At 37.3% G+C, this 22,918-nt stretch overlaps 1 protein-coding gene and 1 long non-coding RNA gene across 5 annotated transcripts in view; one reads left to right on the plus strand and one right to left on the minus strand.

Moving 5' to 3' along the window:
• The window catches only part of CTSC (cathepsin C), a 40,779-nt gene that overhangs the window by 7,572 nt on the left and 10,289 nt on the right, over window positions 1-22,918 (plus strand). Inside the window, exons 3-5 of one of the 3 annotated variants that reach the window (XM_082410192.1) lie at window positions 12,593-12,759; window positions 15,765-15,920; window positions 18,145-18,260. In XM_082410192.1, coding sequence (XP_082266318.1) covers window positions 12,593-12,759; window positions 15,765-15,920; window positions 18,145-18,260 — 439 coding nt within the window. Of the gene's footprint in view, window positions 1-196; window positions 282-1,939; window positions 2,299-12,472; window positions 12,565-12,592; window positions 12,760-15,764; window positions 15,921-18,144; window positions 18,261-22,918 lie in introns of those variants that run through there. The other 2 variants (XM_082410193.1, XM_082410194.1) reach the window with 2 other exon arrangements.
• LOC309636781 overlaps window positions 15,927-22,918 on the minus strand; it is a 64,259-nt gene continuing 57,267 nt past the window's right edge. The window contains exons 2-3 of one of the 2 annotated variants that reach the window (XR_014250222.1): window positions 18,420-18,513; window positions 15,927-17,852 (exon numbers count right to left, since the gene is read on the minus strand). This is a non-coding gene — a long non-coding RNA (uncharacterized lncRNA). Of the gene's footprint in view, window positions 17,853-18,419; window positions 18,514-18,668; window positions 21,338-22,918 lie in introns of those variants that run through there. The other variant, XR_014250223.1, reaches the window with a different exon arrangement.

The raw sequence follows: 22,918 nt of genomic DNA on the forward strand, positions 1-22,918 counted from the left end.
ATTATAGATTCAACACATCAAGATGAGTTTGTCTTTTTTTTTAAAAAATAACTTGATGTTTACTTTTAAAAGTGTTTAAATTGAGGAAAAGAATCAGAAGTTAAGCACTTAACACATGTCTAGCTATTTGTTTTCTTTCATGATGTTGCTTAATCTCAACGTAATGACTCAGTTTTCCATTGTAAACCCTTCGTAGGATGTCACTGATTTTATCAGTCAGTTTTTCATGCAACTGGGAACTGTGGGGATATATGATATGCCACATCTGAGGAACAAACTGGGTGAGCTCCATTGAAATATTTTTAACTTTCTTATTAAAAGCAAGCTTCCCTCCTCCTTGGTGGCTTATGCAAATTAATGTTTGTTTACTCATCAGGGAGAGGAAGATGGAGAACAGAGAGATTATGGTTTTCTTATAGATTTCTTGCTTGAGCCTGCTTATTTGCTACTTCTGATCTGCCTGCACTATTTTCATATTAGTATGTTCTGTTTGCACACATCAAATTAGCTTTCTCAAGCATGATGCTCATAATGTAAGTGGACATGAAACCAAAAAGATAAAGACCCAGTTAAGGAAAGGTTGGCTCAAATTCAGTTCACATCCTTGAAGTAGCTATGCTGCCTGAGGTTGCTCATTCTTTTCTAAAAAGACTCAAGAGGGACCCATGTGAACCATGGCATTTTAGTTGTCTTCCAGTAGAGAAGGTGGCTCTTCCAGAGAAATTGACGTACCTGTCAGTCATCCCTTTGAGACGTCACCTGCCTTTTTCTAAACTGGTTCCTTCTCAGAACAGACTATTGACCAGGGAGAAGAGGATCTTTTTCACTCTGTACATTCTCCTCACACTTTCAGAATAGATGTTTTAATCATTGCTCTCTCTGGATCCATAAATTTAGATGTCTAAAATTTTGATGGAAAAATGGGTGGTTAGAGAGAAAAAGTTGATAGGGACTTACCCTCCCTTACATTTCATAAACAAATTTTCCCCTTTCCCTTCCTCTTTTACTTAGCTCTTAAGTAAGGAAGTAAGATATGAAAAAGGGAACTGGGGCAAGTGTTGAAAGCACCATAGCCTTATCCTGTATCAGCGTTTTTCACCCTGTTTAATGGGCCAGCGGTGGCCCACACATGTGCCAGGAAGGAATTGCTCATAAGTTGTATCACTTCATCTTGTTAAGCTTTAAAGGTTGTTCTAGGCAGCCACTAATAACACATCAAAGTGAAACTTAGAGCTGAAACCAATAAGCTCTTTCTTCTGAATTTATTTCTGGTCGTTGAATAAGTGTAGCCTGCATTAAATAGTTTCCTTTCAGAACTTCTCAAAATCTTTAATATACTGTATGGTGGTAGCTGAGGAGGGAGGTATAATAGGAAGGTTTTCTAAAATAAGTTTACCATTATTTCCTCACAAAAATTTAAGGTATTCTCAGAATGCAGTTTACAAAATTCTGTCTTAAAACTTTCATTCTTTCTCCTTATTAGGGAGATGCTTCTACCAGCAGAAAAGATTGACCCTAGTATTTGCTCTGTAAATGGGATAAATAGCCTTGTACCTAGAAATACTGATCAAAGTAGCATTAAGCCTACATTGAGAATTTGTAAGGTGTACATGTTATTATGTCTCGGTTGCTAGATTAGTCTCTTTATTAACTACATTTCAAAACTATATTAGGCTTATTTGGTAGCATTTAATTTAAAATGCATCTGCATGTGCTTCTTGAGCATGTTGGCTGCATGCACGATATGTATTGCTTAAGCATTCAGCTTTTGAGAATGGCGGCTTTTTGTGACTGTCTTAAATAGCATTAAAAAATACCAGCATCTGAAATACTAAGTACTAGTATTTTTTTTTTCACTTAAAGAAATTAAGATGTTTAAATTTTTAAGAGACAGTATGATCCTTGTTGGCTTGTAACTCTAGTTTTTATTGTCTTTTAGTTATTAAATAGAGCATCTGTTGAGGGCCTCTTTTAAAACCACAGCCAAAAACAGACTTTGGGGCTAAGAGGCAAGAGGCAGAGCAGCATGCGGCAGTGGACCTACCTACCTCTAACAGCTAGCAGAGGCCTCTAGCAGCTACAGTCCCTTCTGGAGTCTTTATGTGCATGTAACATACAAAGGAGTCCTGGTAACCTACCTCCAAGGCAGCTGCCCTCCTGAACACTTCCTTGGAAAGCAGTAACTGCCATTTTGGAATGTGAACAACCAAAGACCAAGCAGGAAAAAGAAAAAAAATCTGAAAGTCTTAGGTGGCTTCACCATTCAGCCTTTGAATAAAAGGAACAATATGCAACACACATTTCTTTCTTATTTTCTCTTTTGAAAACTCTTCTGTTGAAATGATTTTTTCAGACTGCTTTTAGGACTTGACTTACTTGTTTTATTTTGTTAGCAGTGCAAATTTTACTCACAGTTAAATGGACTTCCCAAGTGCCTTCTCTTTCTCTAATGACCTTGAGGAACCCCAACACCTATTATAAGAATAAAATTAGGCTTCAGCATATCTTGAGATGCACAGATACGTTATGGGTGGGAAGATGGTCCCAGGGGGACATGTTTGGGGGAGGAGGCTTTCTGAGATAAACCAAACCGCTGAAGGGTCTCTTTTTATAGATCATAGATCTGCAGTACCCCTGTCCAGAAAGATGGTATGATTAATACATTTTTTTTTTGGTGTTTTTTACAATTAGGTGCCAGCCTTGTGCTAAGAACTTGACATGCTTTACGTTACAAAAATCCCATGAAGTAGATATTACTAGCTTCAATTTTCAGATAGGGAGAACTAGTCTCATACAGTGCTTAAACTCACACAGCTTCTAACTGTAGAATGATATGGGCTATTTGTCAAGTTTGTTTCACAAAGAAGTATTGGTACTTGAAGTCACATTTGGGCAGGTTTTCTGGTGAATCCTAGTCTGTAAGCATCACAAATGTTAGTTCAGTGCACTGCATTGGCTCTTGCTGAAATTTTAGGAGAAGAATTGGCTTGAACCTTAGATTTCCATACCAAATGAGGCTACTGACTTTCTTTCCTAAGCCCAGATCCTTTATTCAAGACAAAAATTTACTTTCTCCATCTCTTTTTGGTTCTCCAAATTGAAGGAGAGTTTTGTAAACTTCAAATTAAGTACACTTGCTAAATTTAATTCTCTTAATTACACTATTGTTCAAACTGATTGCTGTCTTTTAGGTCTTTCCTGCTAATGAACAATGGACTAGTTTCCTCCTCATTGGTTTAGAGCTGATTAAACATCAGCCTTGGCAAACCAAAAATGTGGGGCTACACCTAATTCTTATTGTCTGGGAGGACTTGTCTGCATCCCTTGAATTGCTTCTTGAGTGGAGGAGTCTTTCTCTAGATAGTAGGTTGTCATCATTACTTTATTGGTTCAGATAATTATTTATATCATTTGAGAGGCACTGGTCTGCTGTTCTGGGAAGGTTATATCTTATAAAAACTAAATAAGAGTACATCCGACTGCCACCTGGATACTTTCTTCTATCCTGATAATTCTTTATCACTCAGGATCTTGATGCCACCTCTGTGAAATTCCCCACCTTTCTCCCTTACTGGGAGGAATGCCATTATTTTGGTTCCAATTATACTTTGCAGGTATCTGCCCTGGTAGTACTAACTCTGCTGTAAATGGAATGACTTGATAGCATGTCATCTTCTTCCAGACTGAAGATCTGTGTATCTTCAGCACCTAATGCATGTAGAACTTTATCTTGGAACTTTAGTTTGGAAAATTATCCACATTTCTTTTGTCTTTTCAAAGACTTCAGAAGTAATGCCAGCTTACAAAGAATTAATTCTGTAGGGTTCTAGAAGCCCAAATTAGGAACGGTGCTATGTTTATATTTTTGGTCCTCTGTTCTAAAAAAAATATTAGGTTACATAACTTACAGGGTTCTGTAAGAGTTGTGTGTTTTCAAACTGATTGTCCGGATGTAAATACTGACAAAGCAACCAATGTGTTTAAGAGTATATTTAGCAAGGCATCTAAAATCACCCCTACTAAAGTGTTTTTTTTCCTCCTGTTTCTTTGAGCATCTTTGCATCTAAATGTTTGTTTTGATTATGGAAGAGAAAACTTGGGTACAAAATTGCAGGTATTTGTGTTAGTAGGCCCCATAATAGATTACTGTTTAGCATTCTCTGTTGTTAATAGCCTGTTTGTCCTTTCCTCTGGCCTTTAAACTCCTTGAGGGCAGTGATCAACGCTGTATTAATGACCATTTTATTCCTTATGTATAGTTCAATATGTGATAAATAATAGGCCTTCAATAAATATTTGTAAGAGAAAGAAAATTGAACAATATACCATTGTGTTGTTCTGTTGTTTTATTGTTGTGTTTCTGAAAGTATTTTTACCTTTGTGTGCTTAGAGGCTGTGGTGGACCCTCAGGCCATAGTTGTTGAATGACTTTGTAGAAAACAGATGAGACTTTAACATTTTATTCTGCTTATATATTATATTTTAATTTTTGTGTGAGACTGTAGAGGCTAAGATAAACCTCAGAGTTAAAAATAGTAAAGTTCTAACTTTCAGAATTACTAAAAAGTAAATTAGCTGTCAGGGGAAATAGTGAGCTTTATCTGTGACTGCAGTGGTTCCCCAAAGCCTGGATAATCAAGGACTCAAACTAGCCTCGGGTGCTGTACCCACCCCCCCTTAAGAAGCACCAGCTAAAGGTGAGAGTCGATGAACTCTAAGATTTCTTCCAACCTTACAGTTTAAGAGATTATGAGCAAGTAAGTGAGGAATGAGCCAAGGGACTTTGTCTACCTTGCTGGGTGTCAACTTGCTGTTTTCTTAACTGGCTCTGGAACATATGTTTTGGTTTAAATGGAACATCTTTTCAGCCCTGGAAATAAATTTATGATCCCCCATTTTCATATGTAAATCTGATTGCCAGTTCCTTCAGTAAAACGCTGGAGGTTATTTGGTTGCAACCACTGCAACAATTTCCTGGCAGTTTCACAATTCATTAAAATTCAACTTTTTAAATAAATGGTTAAGTCTGGTTAGTGGGCAGAAAAGGAAAGCTAATCCTTGAAACTGACAGGGAAGTTTGTTTCTGAGGTAAGATGTGACACTCTTGGTTGGGTTGGAAAAATATCAATTTAGGAAAATACGCCTTGTTCTCCTTTGTTGCCATCCAATGGCTTCATTCACACTCCAGACCTGACAGCAGATGGAAGCAGTTAATTTGCGCTTATGTAGACATATACAGTAAACAAACGGCAAAAAATTGAAAAAACACTCTTTGTTCTTCAGTATTACTGGAATGTAATCTCTCTATATGTATGGTGTATCATCAAACCATTTAACTTCATGCAAGGTGTTCTTTTCTGAAATGGTGAATGATATTGATGGATTAGACCTAGATGTCCAAATTTTTAATAGGTATTGCACAGTATGTATACATACATTTAAAAAATTATATACATGCACTACTATACTAACATGTTTGCTATCGAACATGAAATAATATTAAATGATTAAATATTTGATTTACTTATTGTCACAAAAACATGTCCTGCCAAAATATATCTCATTATGATATTCTTTGGAAACAATGTAAAACTATGTTTCATTATCATGATTTTGTTGCCAAAAGCAATGTAAGGATTTCTGTTATCCCATCATTTTTATTACTGCCAATTTTCAACATTTGGAAACAATTTTCTAGTTAAAATGTTTCAAGTAAAGAATTTTAATTTTGACACATTTTGTTAAAAGTATGAAAGTGTCACTGGTAGAGATTAGAAGAATTACTGTTTGGTATTTAAATGATGTTAAATGATGTTTGGTGTTAAATGATGACAATTCAACGGGCAAATTTTAAAACGGAGACATTTGCTTTATTGATAAAACAGATTAAAAAGTGAATACCACAACGATGGAACCATTTCAAAACATGTTTTCAAAAACTCGTACCAGGAATAGGGCAAATGTAAGCTTTGTTGTTTTCTTATGTTTTCTTATATTTACATCATTAGTATTTGCAAATCCTGGTTTCTTTGCAAGTATTATTTTAAGCCACTTGTTCATTTTGTGCGAGTTAGCTTAATTACATCAGATGTACATAAGTGAGTTTAAGCAGGCACATGTAAAAGGGAATGTGCTGTGTCCTAATAACCATCTTTAGGCAGCATACTGCATATAACAGGTGAACATCTGACAGTGGAACTGAGTGGGGTTATCAGTGTTGCTTTGTATATTAAATAATAGTGGAGGTTGGTTTTCAATTTTATTTCTATGTTACAAATAGAAATAGAAATTATAAGATTTTTCTTTCTAATATTTTAATGGATTGTCTTCTCATTTTGGAAAATCACTGGTTGACAGGATAAAACCCGTATCAACTGCTCAGTTGACAGTTTGGGCTAGAGTATAAGTTCTTTGACAGCATGAGTAAAGTCTTAAATGGCTTTGTATCCCATGTGGTAACAGTTGGTAGTGTTTATATTGTTACTTGTTTAGTGTTTTATAACTTTTTAAACTCTTCAAACTTCAGTGTCATCCTTATCCTCGATAGGAATCCAGTGAAGTAGATATCATTCCCATTATCGGCTGAAGAAACTGAGGCTCCTTAGTTGTGACTTGCTCAAGGTTACGTAAATGATAAGTGGCAGAACAGGGATTTAAAGGGCAAGGCCCTTTTTTTACTAAAGTGCATTTTTCTCATAGCTAGTGCATTACATAAAGGAAGTATTCAAATATTTGCTAAGTATAATCAGGAAACCAGTGGAACAAAAGGTATAAGTGGTTTTTTTTCCCCCCTTAGTGTCAAAAAGCAGTTGAGAAAGATATCCAGGATAAATAACTTAAGTTCTAAAATATCCCAACCTTTTCTTTTTCAATTGGTTAACATTAGTAGGTAATTGGATAGAATTGGAGAATTGATAAATTGAATGGGAAATTGAAGAAAGGTGGTTTCAAGAATGTTTGGCAACCCAGTGGTAATCTTGAAGAAGCAAATGGAGATTTACTGAATCCTAGTAGTTTTCTAAACTCAAGTGCTAGGGTTTGGAATTTCTTCAGATTTTATGCAATTATCTATTTGTTGCAATAGAAGTTGGCATAAATGAATAGAAACTTAAATTATGCCATCTGTGCAAGGCAGTATTCAGAGACTGATGTTTATATAAATAAAATAAATGAAAACCCTTAGAAAAAAAATTAAGCTACATTTCAAGCTGGATAGTGTGGCCAAAACTTCAACTTCTTAATTGGTAATAATGTCAGAAATCACAAAAGATGCATTTTACAATAGCAGGAAAAATGACAAACACTGAGAACATTCAAATCAAGAAAATAACGGGGGCACAGTGTGTGGTCCTCTCAAATTAAGGTACTGAGTACTTGGCTTCTGGGGGGGTTAAATATCTCTTTTCTACTAAGTTGTAGCTGTCCTGCATAGTGGTATCACAGTCCTGTCCTACCTTTCATAAGGTAATTTCAGGTTCTAAAAGAAGACTGAATTGTTTTAGACTGGGAAAACTACAGAATAAAATAAAATAAAAAATTTAAATGGAAAATAATTCCATCAATTTAATGTATAAGAAGTGGTACATAAATGGATAGCATCTCTTAGTAATTTGCTTAAGTAAAAACAGTTGTAGTGTTTTAGGATTATTTAGGGTTACTTAGAATGTATAAATATTCTATATAAGTAAGGAGTATGTCTAAATTATTTACCTGGCTTTGTGAATAATAAATAAGAAATCCACAGATGTAAGGACTGTGTAATTAGGAAACTTGAAGGGATATTTTGGAACTTTCAGGTCAGTTTAAATTTACAAGTAGGGAAGCTGAGGTTTGGGGAGGAAAACTGACATTTCTGAAGTAATACGAGAAGTCAGAACTTGGGTCTCTGTGACCCACTTCTATTTACTGATTGATTGATTGATTGATTGCTGGCTGTGTTGGGTCGTTTATTTTTGGGTGTGTTGGGTCTTCGTTTCTGTGCGAGGGCTTTCTCTAGTTGCAGCGAGCGGGGGCCACTCTTCATCGCGGTGCGCGGGCCTCTCACTATCGCGGCCTCTCTTGTTGCGGAGCACAGGCTCCAGAAGCGCAGGCTCAGCAATTGTGGCTCACGGGCCTAGTTGCTCCGAGGCATGTGGAATCTTCCCAGACCAGGGCTCGAACCCGTGTCCCCTGCATTAGCAGGCAGACTCTCAACCACTGTGCCACCAGGGAAGCCCCTGACCCACTTCTTTTAATTATAAATTTCTTTTAATTATAAAAGTGTCACACTTCTTTTAATTATAAATTTTTCTAAGTTTCTTGTGTTATTGTTTAAATAGGACTTGGCATTTGTTGTTCTTTCTATTATTCATTTATTTATTCACTCATTCAATAACTAATTGCTTTCTAGTGCCAGTGTCCTAGTTAATGAATAAACAAAAAATCCTCTTCTCACAGTGGTTATGTGGAAAGAACAACCGTCACAGGCTATGAAAATTAAATGGGTTAGTATATATAAAATACAACCTATGAGGTTGAGTCTGTTATCATCATCCTGATCTTATAGATGAGGACATTGAAAGTACAGAGAGGGTAAGTAACTTGTTCAGGATCACACAGCCAGTAAGTGGCAGAGCTGGATCCAGTCCAGGTAGTCGAGCCTGCAGACCACGTCCTTTACCTCTGCCCTGTATCAAAAACCCTTGACAGAAAGGGTAAAAAGACTGGACTAGCCAGGACAACATAGACACCTGAATAGTGGGAAATCACCATTAGGGCTACTGGAGAATTTAGGTGACCCCTAAAAAGGGTCTTGGCAACAATTTGGATCTGACTCATGAGAGCCAATTACTTTCCAGCTTTTTTTTTTTAAAGGAAATAATGAATAAAGCAATGATTCTTGTAACCTTTAAACTCATATTTTAATTCTCTGTTCTCTAACTTTGCAAAGTCACTTTTTTTTTTTCCCATGAAAAACATAATGCCTATTATCCCGAAAGATCATTGTGAGGCTCACATGATATAGATGAAAACCCTTTGCAAATTGCTTAAGCCTTTCCTGCCTGGTTTCTAGGTATCTCCTCTCCATGTTTTTGGCAATTGACCTGTATGTTTATTTCTCTAGCACTTTGTGAGAAGACAAAGTGTATGAAGAAATGTTGCATGGTATTTGGGAAGAATGCTTTGTTATAAATTCTAGTTCAACCATCTCTTTTAGGTCTCTTTTTTTGTCCCCCGAGACTGTATAATCTTTATGTTCTCTTGAACCTCTAAGATTTCTGAGTAATCTGTAAAATGTTTATAAAGTATGATGTGATAGGTAAATGGTAAGGTCCTGTAGTTCTGTAATATTGATGGTGAAGGGTATAGTGTTGTTGAACAAATATGAATGGTAAGGATCTTTAGCACAATCGGTCATGCTTCAGTGATATTTTTCCCCCTCCAATCAAAATAACAAATCAGCCTTTCCCTCACAGGGGAAGTTCATTTGGTGTTAGCCATCATGCTTATAAGTTGTGCCAACTAGGTGAGCAAAAACCACACTGATGAGAAACATGGGGCCCATTTCTTCTAACTTGAATGCCCCTGACTCTTTTGGTACATTGGGAAAGTCATTTCATCTGTGATCTAAATTTTCTGCTTAGGTGGGGAAATTTCCCAGGCTTTTTCAAGCATGGTTAACTTGCTGGACCACATGATTTGGGTTCAAATAAATAACCACATTATTTACATGTTTATTTATTTCGTTGAATTCCCAGCGTCTTAAGGTCTGGGGCTGCATCAATACCTATGTGCATGTGTGCCTAGCACCTAGCACCTAGCATGATGCCTGGGAAATATTATGTGGCCAATAAGCATTTGATAAATAAGTGAAAGAACTTAGCAAAGTACAAAATAGGTTATATAAATCATGGTTTTTTTCAGGAAGTGTAATCATAATCCTAGACAGGTCAGAGTTAGTCTCTAGCAACATCTGGACCATCCTTCGTAGGTGTCCTCTTCTAGGGCTTTGTAGGCTATGTTTCTTATCCTTAGGAAATAGGAATATTTTTTAAAGTGATGAATTTCACGAAATGTATATAACTATCTTCATTTTGTAAATAACCAAGAAAATCCGACCCAAAGACCATTTTCACCTTTCATTTTTTAAAAATCATATTTCATAAGAATTTTACTTATTTGCACTCCACTTAAGTACTATTTTGTCGTTTTTTTCCCTCTTAATACATCATAGGTTGTTTCTCTTTCTTTCTTTTTTTTTTTTTGGCTGCACCGCACAGCTTGTGGGATTTTAGTTCCCCAAACAGGGATCAAACCTGGGCCCTTGGCTGTGAGAGCGTGGAGTCCTAACCACTGGACCACCAGGGAATTCCCAGGTTTTCTTTTTTTTTTTATTGTTCTATGCAGAGAGGTCAGCAAACTTTTTCTTAACAGGGTCAGATAGTAAATGTTTTAGGCTTTGTGAGCCTTATGGTCTCTGTGGGAGCTCCTCAGTCCTGCTGCTGCTGTAGCACCAAAGCAGCCAGAGATAAGATATTCAATACTATAAACAAGTGGGTCTGGCTGTGTTCCAGTAACACCGTATTTATAAAAGCAAGCAGCCTTCCCTAGCCTCTTCTACTGTAATGAACGTCTTCCTGTGTTTAGCCTTTTTTTTTTCATTTATGTGTATTTGACAATTTCTACAAGTGCATCATACGAGGTTGCCAATATCGAACAGTTTTTGATCTATAAAAATAGTAGTTACAGATAGTTCAGCATAATAAATATAAACTTTATTAACCTTTTCACGCAACATACCCTCCGGTGTTGCAGCCTGGTCATGTCCTAGGCCTTTATTTCAGTGTTCCTGTATCCTGAGTTGGGGCTTTAACAGGGAAATAAGGAGTGGTGGGCCAAACCCATGCTAGTGGAGATATTCTTAGCCAGAGGTAGGGAGGCTGGCTTCACAGTGTTATGAACCACCAAGGAAGAAGCAAAATGTACATATGAATAGCCCAAAGTAACTTATCTTGTGTAGCTTAGTGGCAGTGAATCCCAGGATTCAGACCTAGCTCTTTTGAATTCTAAGGCCATACATTTTTAACTCTATGCCTCAATATGATTTGAATTCAGAGTCTGATGCAGTAAGGTAGTTTTACCTTTAAGTGTAATTTAGTCTACACATTCTTTTAAACTTGGGGTTTGCAAACTATAAGTCTGTTTTTGTAAATGAAGTTTTATTGGAACACAATGTAGTTCATTCACTTATGCATTTCCTGTGTATCTTTCACACTGCAGTGGTAGAGTTGAGTGGTGATGACAGGACTGATAACCTGCATTTACTGTTTGGCCCTTAAAAAGAAGTTTGCCACCCCCTCAGCATAGGTAAAGTAGCATCCATTATATTAGATTGAGTCCACAAACTACATCTTGAGGGCCAAAACCAACCGTGTACTTTTGTAAAGAAAAGCACTGAAACACAGCTGCTTGCCGTGCTGATTCGTTTGTGTTGCCTTTGACTGCTTTTGTGCTTCTGTTCCGTTAAATTAAGTCAGTGCCTGAAATTGTCTGTATCCAAGTCCCTTCATAAAGAAATTTAGCGTGCATTGTTTTCCTTTCTTCCTCCCATGCTCTCCGCTCTCATTCTGGATTATATATCCTTCCTCCATGAGGACATGTTATAACATGAGGGTTTTTAGGCTCTGGAGCCGAAGCATCTGAGTTCAGATCCTAGATCTATCACTATATACGGTTGACCCTTGCACAACATGGGTTTGAACTATGCGGGTCCACTTATATGCAGATTTTTTTCCCATAAATACGTACTTCAGTACTACATGAGCCGAGGCTGGTTGATTCCTTGGAAGCAGGGCCCAGGATAGGAATGGCTGACTATAAAGTAGTATGTGGATTTTCGACTGTGCAGAGTCGGTGCCCCTGCGTTGTTCAAGGGTCAACTGCAGTTATTTTTCAGTGTTAACATCGACATAAGACAACGGGCCATATTAGTGAAATAAAGTGGAGAGAATATTTAATAATCAGGTTACTTTAACTTCCTCATGATTAGAATATGCTAATAAATTGGGAGGTTAACAGAAGAAAAAATTTTCACCATATGTTCTTGTATTTTGCTGGAATATATCTTCTCTGAGTGGAAAAGTATAGTCTGACAAACTGAGCAGAATTTTGTTTCTGCCACTTCACAGCTCTGTTACCTTGGGTAGGGGCTACTTATCCTCTCTGAGCTGAACCTCCAGTTACTCACTGGTAAAATGGGAATATTGGTGCCTGTCTCCTCATAGGCTTAATGAGGTAACTTTTGTAAAATGCCTGGAATGGGGTAGATGCTCTAAAATGTTAGTTTCTTTCCCTGCCTTTCGTTCCCCAGAAGTGTTTGTTGTGTAAATTTTGCTTGGTAATCAGTGATGCTAATCGTAGAAAAGTTTATTTCTCTTCCTTTTCTAGAATAGTTCGCAAACTGAAACCTCTCAGTTTTTGTTTTGGTTGGCAGTGGCTGGTGCCTAAGATGAAACAAAAAAGGGGCATCTTTACTGTGAATGGGAGACAAGGAAACAGACCTGAGAGAGGAACACAGATTCACTTGGCTTTTCCTTTTCTTATTTGATTGCAGTATAAAGAAGAGGGCGGCAAGGTAACTAGTTACTGCCATGAAACCATGACTGGCTGGGTGCATGATGTGCTGGGCAGGAACTGGGCTTGTTTCACGGGAAAGAAGGAGGGAAATACCTTTGAGAATGTGAACGTGAACACAGCACACCTTGAGAATCTCCAGGAAAAGTGAGTTGTCGTAAATGAAAGATACATTTAGTTTTTTATAATATGTATAAGTATGTGTCTATATTAATTCTTGGAAAATTTAATTTGATTATATAAAATTTATTTGACTTAGAAACATAAGCCATGTTATATACAACTTTCCTGGAAAAATACGTTGAGTGATATAACAGAGAAGCAAGTAGTTTTTCAAAGTACTTCAAAAGTAATGGACCAATGATAGCTTTAAAGAATATTTATATAAAGGGCCACAGAATTGCAGTGACTTTTACAGAAAAGTCATTTTATTATTGCCATGTAATAATATGTTGCATAATACTTGTAGATACGGGTGTTTATGTTGCAACAAATGTAGGTGATGCTAATTGAACATAAGTTTTAAACAAGGACATAAATAACTGAAATTAAAGTTCTTAGTATGTATGTAGTATATTAGTTTCCTGGGGCTGCCATAACAGAGTACCACAGACTGAATGGTTTAAGCAACAGAAACTTGTTTTCTCACAATTCTGGAGGCTATAAGTCCAAGATAAGGTGTCAGCAGGTTTAGTTTCTTCTGAGGCCACTGTCCCTGGCTTGCAGACGGCTGCTCACTGTTGTCCTACATGGTCATCCTGTCTGTGTCCTAATCTCCATTTCTTAAAAGTACACCAGTCATATTGGATTAGGGCCCACCCATATGACCTCATTTAACCTTAATGTCCTCTTTAAAGGCCCTGTCTCTGAATACAGTCACATTCTGATGTACTGGAGGTCGGAACTTGAACTCATGAATTTGAGGAGGACACAATTCAGTGTATAACTTTCAGTTAAAGTTTTTGTTGAGTTAGGTCCAGTTTAAGTAACTATGAACCACCCAAGAGATTTCAGACTTTTATTAGTTTGGAAGGAAAAGATAAATATTAGCAGTAGCAAATTTTCTGTTTTGTTTGGTTGTGAAATCCACTGAAAGTGTACACGAACAAATCATCCAAAGCCAGACCACACTGGCAGTGAATGACTCTGCAGCAGAGAAGGTGGGGGGGACATGAGTTCAAAGAGGACAAATTGCACTTGTCTGGGGAAGTACTCCCCAAGATTTAGACTAATTCATCCCCTCCATTTTGAACTTAGATTTTAAATTGCTTTGTTCGGATTGATCCTTGAGCAACACATTTCCTATGAAGCTGTTCACTTTTCACCCTACCACTTAGGATACACTGTGTACTAGGTACTTTGCTGACATTTCAAGCATTGCCTCATTTAGTGAAGAAGCTACTAACCGGAGTGCTGAGAATCTATGTTGCCTCACTTGTAAAGTAAGCATTTAGGACTAAATTACCATCAAGGCCTTTCAGCTCTTAATGATCTGATTTCAAGATAGACATTTACAATTTAAAATATAGTCCTGTGTCTTAAGAAACAACAACTGTAACTGGCTTTTGTTGTGTGTTAGTGTTGTCAGAAATAGAATACAGGCAGTTTTATAATATATTTAATAAAGGTACCTCTCTGGTTTCACATTTTGCAACAAATGGGAAAGGATTTTGATAAAAACATTAAAACATTATCAATGTGGTTGCACATTTTTCTTATTATTTTCAGTGCTCCCAGGTTTTTTGACTATATCAAAATACTCTCTCTGTGAACACCTACATTAAAAGAGAAAGAAAAGTTCAAAATATGCCTAACATGTTACTCAGGTTAGGTATATCTTGCTTTGCATAATTGAATATTAATGAAAGTCTTGGATAGTGAGTCTCACTTAAGTTACAGAATGTTATTTATTTATTTATTTATTTACTTATGGCTGCGTTGGGTCTTTGTTGCTGCGCGCGGGCTTTCTCTAGTTGCGGCGAGCGGGGGCTACTCTTCGTTGCGGTGTGTGGGCTTCTCATTGCGGTGGCTTCTCTTGTTGCGGAGCACGGGCTCTAGGCGCGCAGGCTCAGTAGTTGTGGCTCACGGGCTTAGCTACTCTGCGGCCAGAATCTTTTTCAGTAGAAATAACATGGTGAATTCTGTAATTCCTAGCACCTGGCACATGCGTGCGATACATGTTTAAGTTAAATGAATAATCAACTCCCTCAGTTTTTTTGCTTTGTAAACATGCTCTTTGTGTGTTAGACTTGCTTACATCGGTATCCAAGCATTTGGCATCAGGTAAACCAGTGCCTTTCAGATTTTAATGTTGCTGTGAATCATCTGGGGATCTTGTTAAAAAATGTAGATTCTGATTCAGGTGGCCTGGGTTGTATACTTAGAGTCTGCATTTCTAGCAAGCTTCCAGGTGCTTCTGCTGGTACCGGCTCAAGAAGCAAATTTGAGTAACAAGGATATAAACCAAATGTCCCTATGGAACCATTTTTTTTTTTCCATCATGTGGTTATAATGCTTGCCATGCTTATATATATATTGTATACAGTTTTGCTGTCCTCCCCCCCACCTTTTTTTTTATTATTACAAAGTTTAAAAGGTACATTGTAGAAATTGTAGTGGGTGGGGGAAAGATGATGATCCTATGTCACCACTAAGATAACCACGGTTGTATGTACTTATGGTATAAATATAAATGTACACTTTCACAAAAATTGATTAATTCTGTATAAGCTTCTTTGATATTCTGCTTTTTTGTTTAATATAGCGTGAAGTCTTCCATATCACTAAATAATCTTCCAGACATTTTTACTGAATAAACTATATAGCAAATGAAGTACCATTATTTATTTAATCCATCCCTCATCTTAGAATATATATGTTTATAATCTATCACTAGTATAAAAATGTTTCACTGAACATCCTTATACATACATCTTAGTTGACTTGAACTTTTATTTTCATAGGACACATTCCAATTCTAGGCTATTGATGCAGATACAGGTGTAGAGATATAGAGATTGACATATCCAGTTGCCTTCCTGAAAGATTATACCACTTTCCACTCAGGCCCACAGTATAAGAGTGCCTATTTTAACGGGATCTGTTTACATCAGTAAAGAGTGTATCTGAAGCTGTCTTACTTTTGCTGGCAGGTATTCTAATAGGCTCTACAAATACAACCACAACTTTGTGAACGCTATCAATGCCATTCAGAAGTCTTGGACTGCGACCGCATACATGGAATATGAGACTCTTACCCTGAAAGAGATGATTAGGAGAGGTGGTGGCCACAGCCGGAGGATTCCAAGGTAATAAAGCACATCTCTTCATCACTAATAAAGATATGTGTATCAATTGATATCCTCCTCCCCGGGCTGTTCATCATTTTATTGGTCATCCTAACTTAGACTTTTTATGTTATCTTTCCTCTGACCATCTCCCTTTCCTATTCATACATACTCGGATGTTCTCCAAGCCCTATTTATGGGTTTTGCTTTCACAGCATCTGCCCTTTCCTTTACTCTCTTTCCATTTTCTACACTTTGGCTTAGGGCTTTGTCATCTCTATCCTGTACGATGGGTCAGCTTCCTGCCTTCTCTCTCTTTGGTTTCTACCCCTCCCTGTCCCCATTCTTAGCCATTCTATGAAATACTGCCTGTTACATCTTCTTATACCCAGCTATGATTGGGTTACTACCTATTGTCTAATGAATAAATTTAGCCTGGTAATCAAAGCCACCTAAATTTGCCCATAACTGTATTGACTACCTTGACCTGCTTTCAAATAATATGACAGAAAATTACTGAAAACTTTCATCTACCTCCATTCATGACACTCCCTTTGCCTCATATACCCCTGAACTTACCTATAGAAACTGTCAAATTTGCCACCTGTAAAAATCTCAAAATCCTTTCTCTGTTTTTAGGTCCAGCAAAAAATATTCCGTATTTATCAATAATACCTCTGCTACCTTCAGCCAGAAGTGGCATTTCCCATCTTTAGTTTATATACCCCATGGTGTATTTCTTATGGAAAATTATATCATTCTTTGAATTTATATAGTCAGGAATTTGGTAGATTTATTCCCTCAAAACTATAGCTGGATTTAGCAGACGATGTAGTCTCTCTCACAGTTCTACCCATATCTAAAAAGAATCTTATACAGTGCTTCTCAAAGTGTATTCTGAGGAATGACTAGTCTATGAGATGCGCTGGTTAGTCGAAATTGGGAATGGGAGCATATCGTATTCCTTCTCAGATTCACTAAAGTGAAAGAGCCATCCTGTATCTGTGTGAGACAAGAAGTTGAGACCTGTTCAGTAACAAGCCAAAGGAGCACCCGGAGGAGGTGGGGTCAGCATTGGCGCCTCGGGAGACTGGGACTCCTGCCTGGAAGATCGAGCCTCAGACCCAACTGCTTTGCCATGTGTCAGGCGCCATGTTTCTGAAGAACTCTTGTAGAAAAACGTTATCGTTTATGGACATCTGAGTCCAGAGCTTTCTCCAGATTCTTAAAATAATCTGGACCCAAATGATTGAGAGCCAATAATGTATAGTGTGCCTGTGACGTTTGTAATTCTCACTTCTCCATCTCCCTAATTTCTCTTTCACGGTCTTCATTTTCACACCATTGAGCTTTGTTGTCACATTGCTTCTGTTTTATCTGTGTGTGCATTGATGGGTAAACACTCTGCCTTATAGGATGTTAGGAAGAAGGAAGTTAACAATTGCCTGTCTTGTGCCAGATAGTCACCTAAATGTATCAGCAGCGTATTTAGTCTTAATGACATGGATGATGATGATGGTGGTGGTGATCATCATAATAGCTTAATAATTTAGTTAGGACTTATCAGAGACAAGGCCATGTTTTAAGCACTTGTTAATCATTATTACATTGAATTTTCATAACAATCCTTTGCGGTAGGCATGATTATACCCATCTTAATAGGAGGTGATCATAGTTTTGTGATGTTAAGGTCTTTGACGAATGTTACACAGTAGTGTAGTAGTAGCAGTAGTAAGTGGTAAAGCCATTTGCGGCCATGTTTGTGTCTTACTTTCATCTGTTTATGGAGCTAGTCTGCCTGCTTCTACTTAGATATTTTATTTCTGTGCCTTCACTTCTTTTACAGCTACCATCGCCACCATCTCCAGAGTCAAACATCAGTAATTCCTCTATTTTCTCTAAATCCTTTGTAGGCCATTTTCAATTTCTCACATCTGCTTTCTTGGTCAAAATCTATTAAAAGTAAGAGAATGCAGCTATTTAGGCATACTAAAATTAGCAATGGCAATATACAAAACCAATATTATTTCACTGGGGAAAATTACTAGATCCTGAAAAAGAAATGGGTAATTTATACAACTTAGTTGTATAATTGACATGTTGTATAATAGACACATTGAAACACTGATAGACAAGTGCTCTTTGGATCTGAATCTACATTCTAGCCAGCCAGGTGGTTGAAATCATGGAATCATCCTCAAAGGAAAGAATATATATTGACATCAAATGTCTATTTCCATCCTAGGCCCAAACCTGCACCAATAACTGCTGAAATACAGAAAAAGATTTTGCATTTGCCAGCATCCTGGGACTGGAGAAATGTTCATGGTACCAATTTTGTTACTCCTGTTCGAAACCAAGGTAAAAAAAAAGTCCGATTTTTTTTTTCATTAATTCATTCTGAAATATTTATTGAACATTTACTATGTGCCAGGCTCTCAGATTTTGGGGATACAGAGGTGAATAGGTATGATCCACTTTAGTAAAGAAATGGAAAATATATAACTAATGAATACTCACTTCTTTTTGTGTCCATGACAGACTTTGGTAGTAGATAATCTCTCCAGCGGAGCTCAGCATTTCTTCAGTATCCTTCTCAGTATGTTCCAGGTAGCTAATGAAATTAGAGTGATACGTAAGCCAAACTCATTTGCCCTCCTAGTCACAGAGACTTGTGTAGAAACAAAGAATTGCATGCAGCCAAAATTGGTCTTCCTTGTCTTCCTTCTGCAAGTGGTTTGCTGGAATCCTTTTTTTTTTTTTTTTAAATTGAAGTATAATAGATTTACAATGTTGTATTAGTTTCAGGTGTACAGCAAAGTGATTCAGTTTATATATATATTCCTTTTCAGATTCTTTTCCATTATAGTTTATTAAAAGACACTGAATATAGTTCCCTGTGCTATACAGTAGGTCCTTGTTGTTTATCTATTTTATATATAGCAGTGTGTATCTGTTAATCCCAAACTCCTAATTTATCCCTCCCCTTTCCCCTTTGGTAACCACAAGTTTTTTTTCTATGTCTGTGAGTCTGTTTCTGTTTTGTAAATAAGTTCATTTATATCATTTTTTAGATTCTATATGTAAGTGATATATGATATTTGTCTTTGATTTACTTTACTTAGTATGATAATCTCTAGGACCATCAATCATGTTGCTGCAAATGGCAATATTTCATTCTTTTTTATGGCTGAGTAATATTCCATTGTGTATATATACCACATCTTCTTTATGCTGGAATCCTTCTTTACTACCTGTCTGCCCACTCTACCCCCTTTTCCTCCCCCATCATTTAGTCTTTAATTACTATAGGAGCCCAGAAAATGAATCCTTAAATTTTTTTCTGGTAAAGTAGATTTTTTGAGCTGTGTAAAGACCTTTCAATTAACTTTACCCCAGGATAAGACATACAATGGTAAGTATTAACTCAGCTTCCTGAATGGTGGGCTGGAGGCAGAGCCCAGGTTTACCAAAATTATCACTATAATTGCATTTTATCAGTTATTTTTGGAAATTGGATACAGGATGAGTAGATTTAATAATTTTTCCTCTAATAGCACTTGAGAGCAAATTATCTTATCCTAAATTTTAGCCAACAGTGATTGGAGAATCATTTATATAATACTCAGGTTTATTACTTCTAAGCTCATTTTGAAGATAATTACTGTACACATGACTGCTTTGTTACTATAAAATGGGTGTAGTATTTACTGTCTGGAAACATTCTGATTAGTGTCTCCTGAGAGAGGATTATAAATTTGTAACACCCAAAGATAAATTGTCCTTCCCCTTTCCTAAAATTCAATGCTCATCAGCCTCTCCCACTTCTCAACATTCACCACCAACCCTTCAGTTCATCCTCACTGAATTCTTGCCAAGTGTTCTGAATATCTGGAGCTTTGAGCAGGTCTTACAGCAGCAGTGTTCCTGTCCTTCATCTGACACCAGAGGTCTCATCTCTTTGTCTTTCCTTTGTACCAGTTATTCTGGGACTCTTTGGCTCTAGAGAAAGTGTGGGTCCTGAAATCCATCCCTACCTTTTCTGGAGATAGCTTCCTTGGAAAGGAGGGATTGGAAATGAGAGAAATTTGAAGGTAATTGAGAAATGAATGGAAAGTCGATTAAAGGTTTGACATTAAGAGAGGATTAAAATTTATTCTGTCATCAAACAGGTTTCCTGTCCTTATTGGAGAGGATTAAGTAAATACTGCATGTCAAATGTTGGTTATTGAGGGCTTGGCACATGGTTGTTTCCACTGTGTTGCAGTGTTTATAGAGTATCTAATATGTTAGCAATTTTTTTTTGGCTGTGTTGGGTCTTTGCTGCTGCGTGTGGACTTTCTTTAGTTGTGATGAGCAGGGGCTACTCTTCGTTGCAGTGCGCGGGCTTTTCATTGCAGTGGCTTGTCTAGTTGTGAAGCACCGGCTCTAGGCACGTGGGCTTCAGTAGTTGCAGCACGCAGGCTCAGGACTTGCGGCACACAGGCCCTAGAGCGTGTGGGCTCAGTAGTTGTGGCGCACGGGCTTAGTTGCTCTGCACATGTGGGATTTTCCTGGACCAGGGATTGAACCCAAATCCCCTGCTTCTTAACCACTGTGCCACCAGGGAAGTCCAGGAATTTTAATGGCTGAGGACATAAAGACCAATATGACATGGTCCTCCTCCTAGAAACTACAGTTTAGCAAGACCTGCAAGCAAAACATTAAAATACAATATGATAACTGCTTTAACAGGGCATTTTTAAAGTTCTTTAGGAAAAGGTTGAAAGAAATATTTAGTTCCATTCACTTCGCAAAATATATGATTGACTACTGATGAGATAATAATTCAGGGGAAGGAAATTAGACTTTCTAAAGCTAGATCCTTTGACAATGGTTTTCTTGTGACTTAGTTAAAGGTATTGTCATCTCTAATATTCCATATTCTTTGAGTGTTATAAATATGGTTTGTACAGACATGGGCAATTTAAAAACAGAGGGCTTTGACAGATTAATTGCTTTTAAATTGATCCCTCATCTGTAGTATCTTGTTAGGTGTCTGAGAAAATAATGTACTTAGTTGTTCCTCTTTTGATTTCTTTTTGGTTTTCTGTACTTTAGGTTGGGAAAAAATTATTTTCTGTTCCTACTAACTGGGCTACTTGGAAATTTCCACTAACTTAAATACACCAGTGTTCTATATAACCTAGAATTCAAAATTACCCACAGTTAAGGGAATTCACAACTTTTCTCTATTCGGAGAGCAAATCAAGATTCATGAAAAAAAAATATGGCGGGGGGAGCAAATTCTTGCCTTTACACGTGTTAACATCTCTAAGCAGGAGCCATGTAGCCAGGATTTACTTTGATGTGTGAGAGGGAAGAAGAGCTAGGAAGTTGCAAGAGATGGACTTTCTTTGTTCTTCTCCCAGCTGTGCTGTCTTTATTTATTATTGTATCTTCAAGAGAGAAGGGGAATGTCTTTCAGGTCACATTAATTAGGAAATGCAGAGGGTTTTCCTGACTTTAAGATCTAGCTCGTTGAAGTCTTGTTCTAACTACTGTTTATATTAAAGCTGGAAGGCAGGGGCCATTAAACTGCTCCACCCTATTCCTTTTACACACAAGATAAAAAGAAATGCCAAAAAGGTCAAGTGACTTGCCCAGAGTCACACAGCTGAGTGACAGGGTGGGAGGGAAGGGAAAAAAAGAATCCTGGCTCCTTACTCCCAGTTCAGTGTTCTCTCCACTGTTAGAGGTTACAGCTGAACATAGTTAAACCATGAGAGACAATCACATATCTATTTGAGATTGTGGAAATTTGATTACTGTAGAGCTTTCTCTGGATCGGCTCCCCTTCTTCTTCTTTATTGCCCCATAGTCTTCTTAAGAGAAAATGGTCCTTTTATTTATTTTTATTGTTTATTTATTTACTTATTTGTTTACTGAAGTATAGCTGATTTACAGAATCTAGACTCTGGCCCTGACTTTTGAAGAGGCATTAATTACCTTGGCAGCTGACCTTCTGGGAACATCAAGGGCTTGAGGAAGGTTTATCTCCTTTCCTCATTCCTGTGATTTCTCTGTTAACAGAGCACATTCTGAGCCCTTGAATGTGCATGTGGCCTGTCCCTCCCACAATGCTGGATGGTCAGATGATGAGGGTTTAATAGTTAATACCAAGAGAGATTATTTCTGTGGCTGCCCTGGGCCAAGAATGCTAAAATGGCCAAATTGGGGCCATTTCTAGACTCTTGTGACGTTATTTATTGAAAGATCCTGATGTCTCAAGAAAGGAACACTGACCTTGGCCATTTACTGTCACTCATCTAGTTCTTTGACATTCTGTCATTTGAAAGAGGAGTCCTAAGGATAGTGTTATTTGGATGGTTTTGAAAACAAAATGTGCAAGTTAATTTCATTCTATCTAGTAACTAGAAGACAGGGAAAGGAAATTTGAAAATTCTTTAAAGTAGATACTGATCTATAAATGGAAAAAGACAGTGCTCTGCATTAGGAGACATTTAGATGCTAGCACCTGCCACCCTTCATTTTTGTGACTTTGGACAGGTCAGTGCTTCTTTTTGAATCTCAGTGTATGTATTATTGAGTAGGTTGTACACTAGATGAATCCCAAGGCCCCTTTCCAAATGTTTCTCTTCTAATCTTCATAATTTAGGTGATCCCTCAGTGGCAAAAGCAGTATGGATAAATCTGAGATGTTTATGGGGAGAATTTTGGGGACCATCAGAATGGTAGCAGTTACAGCATGATAGGGGTCTAATGGACTAAAAGTAAATATTAACTGTTTCCATTGAAATAACCTTCTTTCCTGGACATAAATATGTATCCACTTGTTCATAATTTGACTCTTCTTTCTACAAAGATGCAATGAGTTCCTTCATTGCATCAGGGATCAAGGTGAAGAAAACAGATTTCCTGTAAACACTCAAGGAAATTCACAGTTTAGTTTGAGGAAAACGGTATTAAGTAATTCAAGTAGGCTTAAGAATGTTGGAGGCTGAGCGTAGAGTATCCTG

Source organism: Balaenoptera physalus (assembly GCF_965194825.1).
Source record: "Balaenoptera physalus genome assembly, chromosome: 10".
In the NCBI taxonomy this organism is placed as follows: domain Eukaryota; kingdom Metazoa; phylum Chordata; class Mammalia; order Artiodactyla; family Balaenopteridae; genus Balaenoptera; species Balaenoptera physalus.